Genomic DNA, 11,587 nt, shown 5'->3' on the forward strand with positions numbered 1-11,587 from the left:
AGGTATCTGTGAAGAAGACTCACTGTATCTATCATCCAGATGGTCGGAACACTGTCTGAATGCCGTTGGTCAGAAGAAGCAAAGACAGCGAATGTACTAAGGGGACATGCCCAGAAAGATCAGGCTGGTTATGAGAGATAGACGATTAGCACAACACCGATTGTGTAGTCTTCCGGACATACGCAGCGTATAAGATTCCAAGGTAACGTGCCTAGGATACTTTTGAGTCAGCAAAACATAGCACTGCGACAAATGAACTACATACACCGAGATACATAACTGTCATTACAGACCATCGTTGTCTCTGGAATCAAGTTTATTTTCATGTGTGTTCCTCTGACACCAGACCCTACTCACCCATATCAATTCCACCTATGAAGTCATTCTCAGCGAGATGGCTGCTCCGGTCATACCATCGACATACCTCTTGTCCGAATGTAAGTGCTGAAAATAATTGTAAGACGTCAGCAGTCTTTTAATGTTATCATGCTCACCCCAATCATACATCACTGCAACCAAGGTGGCGACTGCGAAACCACAACCGAGGTAGACTGAGTCAGCTTCAACATCTGACTGCTCTCCACGAACCTACAAAATAGCTGCCCAAACGATCTGCATTGATGACCGACCACCAAGCGGGATCATTTGAGACTATGATCATATTGATAGAGAATGGAAGTGGGTGAGAGGCGAACTTGATGGACGTAAGACGATGGCATTCGTGCTAGTTATACCACAATCCGGTACGGAGATCAGCGAAAAGAGATCGGGGAATTCGATGATGACCGTTCCTGCTTCGATTGGTCGAAGTGGATTTTTTTTGCATGAGGAAAGATAAATTAATCCAGGGGATCATCGAGGATGTAGGTCGTAAAACATTTGAACCAGCAAAACACTTGAACTCCACAAAAGGTCAAACAACATCAAGAACTGTTTGTGATCTTGTCCCCTTGTTTCCGATGCTATTCTCGAGATCTTTTTGCTACATGTGCATCAGCAACCAAGTATTACTTCATCTGTTTGATACATACTGATCACGGTATGACCATCGGAAAGCTCGTCATCTCATCTCTCTTCGCCTCTCCAGCACAGGCCCGGAGAGCATAACAGCTCATCCAAGGTCACTCAGCAAATGCACATTGCGCCGGCATGACACCGGACCAGAAAAGTCAGCCGTCAAAAATAGGGAGATTCGCATGACGAAATAGATTCGCGTCCTGCTCTGGCTACCAATACCTCTCAGCGAGCATACATCTCAGTGTCTCATCCCACCCTTAGGTGATCTATCGCTTCATGTGCTCCCTCTCGCTCTCTGCCTCGAAAATAGAGTTATTGTATCATCTGAATGCCAGAAATGGTGAGCCCAGAATGTTTGATTTGTATCTTGGAGTTGATGCGGTGGTAAGAGGTTCACGAGAGACGTGAGATTCCGTGATTGATGAGTATGATGAAGATACAACAACACCCATATTATCAAGAGAGCGTTGAGAAAGGAGATAAAAGAAAATCATGCTCAGATGCACAATGGTTGAAGGCGGCAACATCCTGTTGGCACACGATCAGAAAGTGGGAGATTTGAAGAAGTTGAGGCAATAACTCACCAGGCCATACATCTGCCAATGCACACTATCAACGCTCATTCCAATGAAACCCGATCCACACCGTGCCACACCGAATCCATCATGCAGTTGATGCCCTCCTGTTGACTCACATTCGCAGGGTAGCCTGAGTGGGAACGTGGATTGGAAACGCCGTCCATATTTCGCATGAACCGGCTACCATAACGACGCCCGAGACTACACCGACACCTCAGGACTCCGACTGTTGAAGGATCAAAATCTGAGAACGCCGAGAATGCGCGGCGAGCGGATCTCAGAATGCACAGGTTGTGCAGAGGGGTGATGCAGTTCGATGGGAAGATAGATAGTGGACATCTCGTTTCAGGGGGCGTGCAGGATGATAGATTGATGCAAATACAATAGAGCACTGGGAGAAAACAAAGTCTGACGCTCATTGTGTAGTCGATGGCAAACTGATGGCCATATAATTTCCGAAATGAATATCAGCAGCGTCTCTGCCTCGCTTCCTTCCTCTGAGGGCTCGAGCCTGGGAGCGTAGCGAATGCGAGAATATGGTAAGGGCCTGGGGTGACTGATGCAAACTCAACGTACTAGTGGACGTTTTCAATGGGTGGGAGAAGTGGTATAGACTAGGAAAGTGCTTGCCTATAATACAACCCCATGAACGAGTATGATTCGGAGTCGATGTCCTCATTTATATCACTGTTAGAGTTTTGTACATACTTGAGAAATGAAACAAGTGAAATGGCACAACTTACTTCCCTGGAGTCCGGACAGTCAACGTACGGTACACCTCAACGCTTCGCCTTCCTCCCATGTCGCAAGTCCTCTGTCCAGGACAGTACTCCAGGGATCAGTCGCCGAGTGATCACTGATGTGTACTTGCTTGATCTCCTTTGTCGGTGAAACCCCGATAGAAACTGATGCAAAATGCACCATACTAAATCCTTCACAGTTAGCGCCATATCCAAACCAACCCGAGACAATCTTACCGTAGCATTCGACTGTGGCTGCGTGCAGCCTGTTGTATTTTCCAGTCTGTTCAACTTGTCCTGAAGTCAAAAATAGGTGCTCCTAACAAGCACTGAGACTTTCAATTGTGTATCAGAGACTCGGAATGATCAAAGTCGTGAAAATAAGTTCGAGGAACAAGGCAAGAACGTGTGAACAAATTTTGTGATAGTCAGGGCAGACACTCCTGGCGGCGGGCTATGATACCAGGACAACAAAGTTTCCTAATTGCAACATCGCAGGTAAGTAGAGGTTTGAAGTAGCTCCAATTGTAAATGCTGTGCGGTCAGTGTTGAAATATTCAGCAAACAATTGACTTCAAGATTGGCCACAAACATTTCGGCAGCGTACAGACTCGTACTTTGTCAATTCGGCTATCAGGCTGGCGCTGCCATCTCGTTCTCGGTACGCGATCAATCGTGATGCGGAAAAGAAAATTTTGACAATGAATATTTGAATGCTTGGCTGCAGCTTCCTCACGACTGAAGCTGGTCATTGATCATGTCTGACACAGGGTCTACGATCCAAAAGACTTCACTCTGAAGTAATATATATCTAAATAGCTCCAATTGAATTGTACTACATATACAGTGCGTGAGGGGTAAACAGGGCGACTGGAGAAAGCAATGATTAATGAATTGTCGTACTACTACTAATCAGAAGTGATATGACTGCGTCATTCCTGTCGGGACCGGCAGCACGACCTGATACAGCAGATGGAAAAAAAAACGCAAGCAAGTCCCGCCAGACGATGTACAGGAATTCATACATCCTGAGAGTTACGGCTGAGCGTTTGCCGCACTATCTCCATATCTAATGCAATACGCGGACTGAATAAAATTTGCCGCGACCAATATCGATCATGTATTGTGATGGCTGAACAAAGAAATAGTCCGTGAAGTTGGCCCCTCGAATTCGGCCAGGATGATGATATGCGGTCCACGACCTCATTTTCAGAGAGCCCATTGAACAGGAAGATGTAGTCTCGAAGAGGTCGAACTGATTCGTCATTCTTATCAAGACTGAGTTCGAGCACAAGTCGTTCTCGATCTTTTGGATATTCGCACCGTGCAGCGGCGAACAATCTCAGAATATTGTCCCACTTGCGTTGGATATGGCCCACTTCTAGAGCGGCTAGCAGACGCAGACTACGTTTGATGCGGTGCGGTGTCGATGACCCTGGGTACATTGTCAGTGGAAACAATGCGCATATCTATCGAGAAGACTTACCGACAGCTGCCTTTAAAAAAATACAGCTCAACCTATGGTGACTGTGCCAGGAATCACGCTGGCATCGCTTTGAGCAATACCGCACAACTTGACATCCCGCACATTGCCTGAAGCGGATGTCTTCTGCAGTACCATCGCAGCGACACTGGTAGTGTTAAGTTGACGAATCAGCAGGGATGAAGCAATGAAGTCTGTGACTGACCTGTAGAACCCGGCCCATTTTACTCGGTGATGGCCACCATATCGTCTCTGCCTTGGACCTAAGTGTTGCATATGTTCGAATGGTCTGCTCTACACCGGACCAGATATCCAAGAGGTATTTCTCTTCTCTCACGATTGGTCCGAGATTATTAGACCAAGCGTCCACATGTTTACAGACGTAGGATAAGATTTTGTCGTCAAGACTGTATTTGAATAAGGTCCTAAAAAACGCCTCGTTGATCCTACGAGGATCCGTCTCCACTAGCTTTGACTCCTCCAGGGGTCCGGAAGGACTTATATGTACCATTGTTTCGAAGGCGTGTGCGCAAAGAGCTTGATGGAGTGCTGAGGCAGGGTCGTCAGCACATTTAAGGAGAAAGTCGAGGTACGTAAAACTTGGGGCAAGGGCTTGCGCCATGCTCTCTTTGCCCAGAAAAAGAGACTGAAGAACACGGAGAGCCCCAAAAATTTCTTTGACGGACTGCCGGAGGAGGTATGCTTCCCGTATCGCCGCATCGAGCGTGCTCGTCGTTGCGATAATTTTAACACAGTGCGAAAACACTAGGACAAGCAGCTCGAGCTTGAAATTATCGGAAGCTATATCAGGGGTTTTAGCCATCGATCGTAAGCTCTTGACATATTTCAGAGCTGCAGAAGTGACGGCGTCAATACCACCTGACACTTCGAGTAGTATGGTGACAAAGGATTCGTCCTGAATGCATGATGAAACCACCAAGGAGCCGAAAACTCGAAAAGAAGTGATGTGAGCGGGGCCGGGCGACGACGACAAGCACACTACATATTTGTCTTTGGTTTTCAGGGCTAACAACCACAACTCTGCGATCGGGCGATAAAGGGCAGGAGTGGTAAGCAATGTAGTTCCGCCGCGCTTGCCACTAACCATTACAACATGCAGTAGTAAGCTAGCAACAATCCTGATGGCAACCATCTTGTCGACGGGTCGATAGTTGGCTCTGCACATGATGAATTGGTCATGAAAGAAGATAAGCCAGGGAGCGACACGGTTCCAGGCAGAAATAAGATATTGCTTTTCCGAACCCGCCGAGCCAATACCAGAACCATCGATATAACCCAAAGTTGTAACAATCACGAGAAGTGACTTGTAGACGAGCTCTATATCAGTGGCAACGGCTGGGGTTGACTTTGCAGGAATGCGGTCTGGATCGAGATACATGTAGAGCACTGGCTGCAGTATACATAGTTCGGATGCGGAGCAACGTGGAAGTCGATTGCACAACTTCTCAAAGTCTGCAACCGAACGATTCATGTACACTCTCCGAACCAGTTCCTGAGTGACACATCTGCATCAGTTATGGCGACAACAAATTAAGGATCGATCGCAAAACACTCACTCGCACATCCTGGGGGAGCTGCGACAGTTGCGTCGCTGGGATCATTCTCAGTCACGGTGGTTCATACTAATCGATCCTGATCACTAGCACCCGCTGACTCAGCCTGAGACCGTTGGTAAGACCATTTATAGAAAGTTCGATCCTTCTCTGACATTCAAAAAACATTCGGATGCCTACTCGAGGTTAACGCGAAGTCAAGTTGAGTACATTTTTACATCCTATGATACCAATTAACAACAAAGCCTCCTAATTGCAACATTGCAGGTAAGTGACTCCAATTGCAAATGTTGTGCGGTCAGTGTTGAAATAAGTATGTGCACTATGAGAGAACAATGGATGTACCACTAACAATTATTTTGGATGATCAGTACGTGCTACGACTGCGTCGTCCCTATCGGGGATCGACCGGTCCCTTCAGACCAGATCCACCTGACGCAATACTAGGGAAGATCAATGAACAAGCACAAGCAACACCGGAGCAACAGAAATTCACGCACATTACTGACGCTTACGGCCCAACTTCATCTCCATGTTTAATGCAGTACGTGGGCTGAATAAGATTTGTCGTGAATAATATTGATCGTTTATCGCAATCACCGAACACAAGAATGATCGATGGACCCTTGGTTCTTTCAAGTTCCAGGACGATAAGCTTTCCACGATGTCGTTTTCAGAGAGCCCATTGAACAGGAAGAGATAGTGTCGAAGAGGCCGAACTGATACATCAAGCTTATCTACACCGAGCTCGACCACCAGCCGTTCCTGGTCTGTCGGATATTGTTGTTGCGCAGCGGCGACTAACTTCGGAATGTCGTCGTCCCCTTGGCATGACATCTGTCTGTCTTCTAGGGCAGCTAGAAGGCGGAGACTACGCTTCACGTAGTGCGGTGTCGATGAGCCTGAATAGATTGTGAGTGGAACAATGTCTCTGAAACATCGAAAAGACTTACCGACAGCTGCCTTGAGAAATTTGCAGCTCAACCTATGGTGACTATACCATGAATCACGCTGGCATTGCTTTGAGCAGTACCGCACAACTTGACATCCCGCGCATTGCCTCAGCTGAATGTCTTTTGTAATGCCACTACAATAACACTATTTTGAAAAACAAGTTGAATGATCAGCAGGAACGAAACAACGAGGTTTGTGACCTACTTTTAGAAACCAGCCCTTTTCATTGGACAATGGCCGCCTTATCATTTCCTCCTTAGACCTGAGACTGACATACGATCGTATCGTCCGCTCCATTGCGGACCAATCCTTCCAGAGGTTTTCGTCTTGTCTCGCGATCGGTCCGAGAGTGTTTGACCAGGTGTTCACATGTTTGCAGGTGTAGGTCAAGATTTTGTCGTGAACAAGATAATGGTATAATATCTCGAAAAAATCTGCGCTGATATTATGAAGATTCGCTTCCATCTTCGCGGGTTCGAAGGGAGCCATACGAACCGCTATTTCAAGGGCACGTGCGCGGAGAGCTTCGTGGAACACTGAGACAGGGACGTCGGCACGTTCAAGGAGAAAGAAGAGGTACTGGAAACTCGAGGCGAGGGCTTTCTCGGTGCTCCCTCTGCCAGGGATAAGAGGCTGCAGAATACGGAGAGTTGAGAAAATATGTCTGATGGAGTGTCGGACGATGAATCCTTCCCGTATTGCACCACTTTGCATGCTCGTTCCTGTGATAAATCCAACACAGGTCGAAAACATTGTTACGACTTGAATCAACTCGATCCGGACGGCCTCGGAGGTTATATCAGGGTCCTTCAAATTGGTCACTGATGCTATGGCCTTGACATACTTCAGAGCTGCAGAAGTGAAGGGGCCAATGCCACCTGACACTTCCACTAGTGTGTTCACAAAGGATTCGCTGCGCATGCATTCGCCAACCAAGAAGATGGTGACAAGTCGAAGAGAAGTGATGCGACCGAGGTCATGTAATGGCATTTGAATGTTCAACACATCTTCATCTTTTGTTTCAATCGCTAACATCCACAACTCTGCGATCGGGCGGAAAAGGATGGGTGTAGTGGCGAGTTTTGAGTTCCCGTCAGAGTCGCGGCCAGCAATCAAGCCGTGAAAGAGCATGCTGGCAACAAGCTTGATGGCAGGCGTCCTGTCGATGGGTCTATAGTTGGCCCCGCACATAATGAACTGGTTATGAAAGAAGAGGAGCCAGGGAGCAATACAGTTCCAAGCGGAAAGGAGACATCGTTTCTCCGCATGAACATCGATGTTGCTCAAAGTTGTGACAATCCCGATAAGGGACCACTGGGCGAGCTCAATATCGGTGGTAACGGCTGGAGTTGACTGTGAAGGAACGTGATCTGTGTCGAGGTGCATGTAAAATACAGGCTGCAGTACCCATAAATCAGTTACAGAGCAATCTGTAATTCGATCGCAGAGCTGCTGAAAGTCTGTAACTGAACGGTCCAACACACCCCGGGCCAATGTCTGAGCAATATACCGGTAAGCGGCGATAACAAATCAAAGGTCGATCTCAAAACACTCACAAGTATATCCTGGGGCAGCTGTAATAAAAGCGACTCCGCTGAGATCATCGTCACTTAAAACGGGTGATCACTGCGCACTGTCAAGAGTTGTGGTCTAATCTCCTGTAGGAAATAGAAGAAAGATGACCGTTTCTTCTTATTCAGACTATAACGCGCTTATCATGATATCGATGGGGCCTAGATCTTATCAAGCTTCATCCTGAGAAACATTTGAAGCCGAGTTGTAAGCCAAATGAAGTTCAATTACTTTATAAGATGAATGTTTATGACTCAATATCTTTCAAGCTTGGAGGTGACCATTGACGACACCATGAACTTCTCGCAGCTGCAACGTCGAGACCAAACTGCAACATTAGACAAGTAAGTAAGTATAAGTGTATTGTGCGTGCAGTGCAGAGGTGTGCGTGGGGGTAAACGGAACGAAGGCATGGTCAATGAACATAGCAACGATAGATAATCACTACGTGCTATGACTGCACCGTCCCCGTCCGGGGATGAACAGTCTGAAGGGCCCCGTCATGCGGGTAATGATGTGATTCTGGACTATGCAAATGATATGATGATGTTCCAATCATGATACCCAGGATGATGCCATTAGCAGTCCCGTTGAGCGCGGGAAAGTCGGTAACCCGTTGCCAGCGAATGTGGGTAGGAGATAGTGGGATGAAGCCGCTTGACGTGTATGACAGCTGCGTCCGTCAAGATAGGAGAGTAGCATGGAATACTAATTAGGCATTTGCAAGAGTCGAAAGCCTCATGCACCCTGTGGCGTGGGCTGCTGCATCGGCATTTCTCTTGCCTGACCTTGAATGTCCTGCAAGAAGCGCATGAGATCATAATTCTCTTCTTTATGAAAACCACGATCATGGCAGCCTCATGGGCGCACAATCAAGAAATCGAGATCAGCCAAATTAGAGACTCACCATCCTTGGCCTTTTAACGGGTCTTGGACGGACACCATTCGACCCCGCACGGACACCAGCCACGCCTATCGACATGCTCGCACCATTTACGCTCGGGTTGGGTGGTAACGCAGGACCATCCTCGAGTTCACGCTTCTTTCCTCGCATGCCGCCGAGGGCGGACGTATCTATCCGTTGCGACGCGGCACTGCTCTGCACAGCTGATCGCGGTGCAGCGCTTGTCGGTGTAGTTGTCCGAGTTGATGCTGTAGGAGGCGGTATGGTTACAGCAGGAGCATGAGGCTTTGAATGAATGGGTTGCACTTGTGATGCTGCAGGCGGTTGTTGTGCGGATGGTTGACTTGGATTTGATGGCGCCACTTGTGGCGGGGGGAGTGTGCCGGGTGCGCCGGGTATGCCTCCTGGTACAAGACCTTGGGCTTGAGCACGCGCGAGTTTTTTGAGCTCTTTCTGGGAGCAGCAAAAACATGATATCTAAATATCAAAGCCTGTAGAGATGAGAAAGCCGCACGTACACGTTTTCTCCTGTCTTCCTTTGCCTGTGCAGACTCCACGACCAAAGTGCCCACATTCCACTGGTGCAATATCATCAAGATACGAGTATGGTAGAGAGAGAAGAGCGCACCCCTTTCAGACCTTCTGCACTGACAGTGAACGCTTCCCTTTGTGTCCGTTCATCGAACTCTGTGATTGGTATGCGTTGCTTCGGTGGAACCTGCATCATCGTAGTAAGGTAGTCGTCTTTCTTCATCGAGTGCTTCCCCGGGACGCTCTTTATGAGGAATCGGTAGGAATTCTTTTTCATTTTGTCATCACTGTCTGGAAGCAGGGCGCCCGGTGTGAGTGGTGGTACAGAAGCGTGTGACAATGGCATCTGGGAGGGAATGGATGGGCGGACATGCTTGTCATAAGCGGGATGAAGATTAAAGCGACCAAGAATGTCCTGTGTGCTTGCAAGGAATGTTCGTGGAGGAGGATGTGCTGTAATTTGTGAGATTAGTCGGGTGTGAAAAGTAGTAATCAAACGCTATAAGAATGAAAACAACTAGTGATGCCCGTACCAGCTGGTGGTGGTAGAAATACGAAGTTATAGTCTTGAGTTATCGTTGACGGGCCTGCCACGGCGTTCTGATTTACGTCGTCCTCGACGTCCATGTCGAATAGCGAGGTGAACGAGCGGAGATCAGAATCACACCTGAAAGCGCGTAGGTCGTAGGCTGCCTAAGTTATCCGAGGCAGCGCCACAGATCAGAAAAGCAGCTTGCTCGCGGATGTCGCCGTAATTACCGACGATGAGCAAAGACTGTTGGTCGCCGTCGTCGTCGATGGCAGGGACAAGGGGATCCGACAAGTTTAAGAGAATATGAATCGGCAAAGATTAGTCAGCAACACGTGGTCACGGTGTTGGCGGGAACGAAGTTTTGAATCGATATTATCACCTTGGGGGCAACAACGTCTATATCTAAGACTAAGTAGAATCTCGCGGGCCTTGTGGACTGCGACATTTGTGGACTAAGGTAAGCCTTATTCTTGTTTACTGCCAGCACATGATACACATACATGGATACTAACTTTCGCAGTAGATTCATGATGACCTCGCTAAACGATACACAGAAATCGGGAGGACTAAAGATATGCGCTTGGAACCGCGCATGAACTGCCATGAAAAACTTGGTGGATACGAGATGGGAGGCATGCAATACGACGCAATGTGCCGCAGCCTCCATAATGTCACGGTCGGGTGCAAGACCATGCGATTCAACGTGTATTCCTGATTAACACTAGTACAGATTTATATGATAAGTGCTGGATACTATCCGTACCTGAACAAACTGGCAGTTGGAGATAATATGACCGATGTTCTGATGGAAGGTCCCGGAGGATTTGTTTGTCAAGAGAACTCGACGACCTTGAGCGCAGATGACAGTGCAGGGACGAGACATCGACATCGATCAACCGGCAAGCACCATTCCACCAAAGCGCTTGAGCCAGGCGTCCAGCCTCTCGGTCTCAATCGCAAAAACCCAATCCTCATCTGCTAAAGTCTCTGCTTCCCCCTTCCACACGTATGTGTATGCATCCAACTTGCTTCCATCGGCCATATCCACTACAACTGGGGTTCGTTCGTACGAACTACCCTCGTAATTATCCAATTTCTTCCACTCCGAGGGGCTGGTGGGAAAGATTACATATCCATCAACAGTGCGAGTGTCATTGCTACGGATGAGCGCAGGATAATCACGGCGATGGACGCGGCGCCTTTTCGAACCCGTTATTGTCCCAGGTTTACGCTGAGAGAGGACGTCTCCCGCTTTCGACGAGTCGCCCTTTATTGCCCAGGCCAGGAGAGGGGCGGCCATTAACGTCCCATAGACAAATATTGGTGCAACGGGGCTGTCGGACGCAGTAGTAGGGTCCATCGTCTTGTGAAGAGTGATAGGTGATAGAGATCTAGCGATTTCACCTTCCGCCGTAATACGTTACGGGCGTGGCTAGTAATGCAACATCAATATCAAGTCCACTACAAATCAGAAAATCATTACCTGGGATAGTGTAAAAGAACAAATTGAATAGTCAGCCCCTTAAGTTTCTGGGCCTGTAGTGATAGTCACATGATGACCGCAATTCTAGTGACAACTGTCCTAGCTGCACAGGGGTCAATTAGCCAAAATCAGCGATTCCCACACCTTGACCAGTCTTATGACCATTGTGCGGCCGCATTGCTCTTACTAGAGATTACTGAGTCCTGACTATTCAGTGAA

General features: G+C 47.9%; 5 protein-coding genes across 5 annotated transcripts; all 5 read right to left on the reverse strand.

The window, feature by feature from the left end:
* Positions 1-1,343: 1,343 nt before the first annotated feature.
* F5891DRAFT_170257 (uncharacterized protein) lies at positions 1,344-2,190 on the reverse strand. The gene is made up of 3 exons (XM_041370763.1): positions 2,172-2,190; positions 1,602-2,106; positions 1,344-1,545 (listed from the first exon to the last, which is right to left on the reverse strand). The coding sequence occupies exon 2, from the start codon at positions 2,012-2,014 to the stop codon at positions 1,637-1,639; it is 378 nt and encodes a 125-aa protein (XP_041217227.1). The 5' UTR covers positions 2,015-2,106; positions 2,172-2,190; the 3' UTR covers positions 1,344-1,545; positions 1,602-1,636.
* Positions 2,191-3,354: 1,164 nt separating this feature from the next.
* Positions 3,355-5,450, reverse strand: F5891DRAFT_1217209 (uncharacterized protein; the record flags this gene model as incomplete). The annotated part of the gene is made up of 4 exons (XM_041369332.1): positions 5,396-5,450; positions 4,024-5,344; positions 3,822-3,966; positions 3,355-3,770 (listed from the first exon to the last, which is right to left on the reverse strand). Exons 1-4 carry the CDS (start codon positions 5,401-5,403, stop codon positions 3,355-3,357), a joined length of 1,890 nt encoding a protein of 629 aa, XP_041217228.1. The 5' UTR covers positions 5,404-5,450.
* A 443-nt stretch (positions 5,451-5,893) lies between these two features.
* F5891DRAFT_1199146 (uncharacterized protein) lies at positions 5,894-7,732 on the reverse strand (the record flags this gene model as incomplete). The annotated part of the gene is made up of 3 exons (XM_041368716.1): positions 5,894-6,294; positions 6,346-6,490; positions 6,551-7,732. The coding sequence occupies 3 exons, from the start codon at positions 7,730-7,732 to the stop codon at positions 5,894-5,896; spliced, it is 1,728 nt and encodes a 575-aa protein (XP_041217229.1).
* Positions 7,733-8,813: 1,081 nt separating this feature from the next.
* F5891DRAFT_966075 (uncharacterized protein) lies at positions 8,814-9,980 on the reverse strand (the record flags this gene model as incomplete). Its single annotated transcript, XM_041376207.1, has 4 exons — positions 8,814-9,275; positions 9,341-9,400; positions 9,451-9,806; positions 9,887-9,980. The coding sequence occupies 4 exons, from the start codon at positions 9,978-9,980 to the stop codon at positions 8,814-8,816; spliced, it is 972 nt and encodes a 323-aa protein (XP_041217230.1).
* Positions 9,981-10,319: 339 nt separating this feature from the next.
* F5891DRAFT_1075350 (AIG2-like family-domain-containing protein) lies at positions 10,320-11,391 on the reverse strand. Its single transcript, XM_041363372.1, has one exon. The coding sequence runs from the start codon at positions 11,243-11,245 to the stop codon at positions 10,778-10,780; it is 468 nt and encodes a 155-aa protein (XP_041217231.1). The 5' UTR covers positions 11,246-11,391; the 3' UTR covers positions 10,320-10,777.
* Between the last annotated feature and the right edge of the window lie 196 nt (positions 11,392-11,587).

Source organism: Suillus fuscotomentosus (genome assembly GCF_016647785.1).
Source record: "Suillus fuscotomentosus strain FC203 chromosome Unknown F5891scaffold_176, whole genome shotgun sequence".
Taxonomy (NCBI): Eukaryota; Fungi; Basidiomycota; class Agaricomycetes; order Boletales; family Suillaceae; genus Suillus; species Suillus fuscotomentosus.

Bases quoted from the DNA above. Each gene is read 5' to 3' on its own strand.
- F5891DRAFT_170257 (XM_041370763.1), bottom strand. From the start codon at position 2,014: ATGAGCGTCAGACTTTGTTTTCTCCCAGTGCTCTATTGTATTTGCATC.
- F5891DRAFT_1075350 (XM_041363372.1), bottom strand. From the start codon at position 11,245: ATGGACCCTACTACTGCGTCCGACAGCCCCGTTGCACCAATATTTGTC.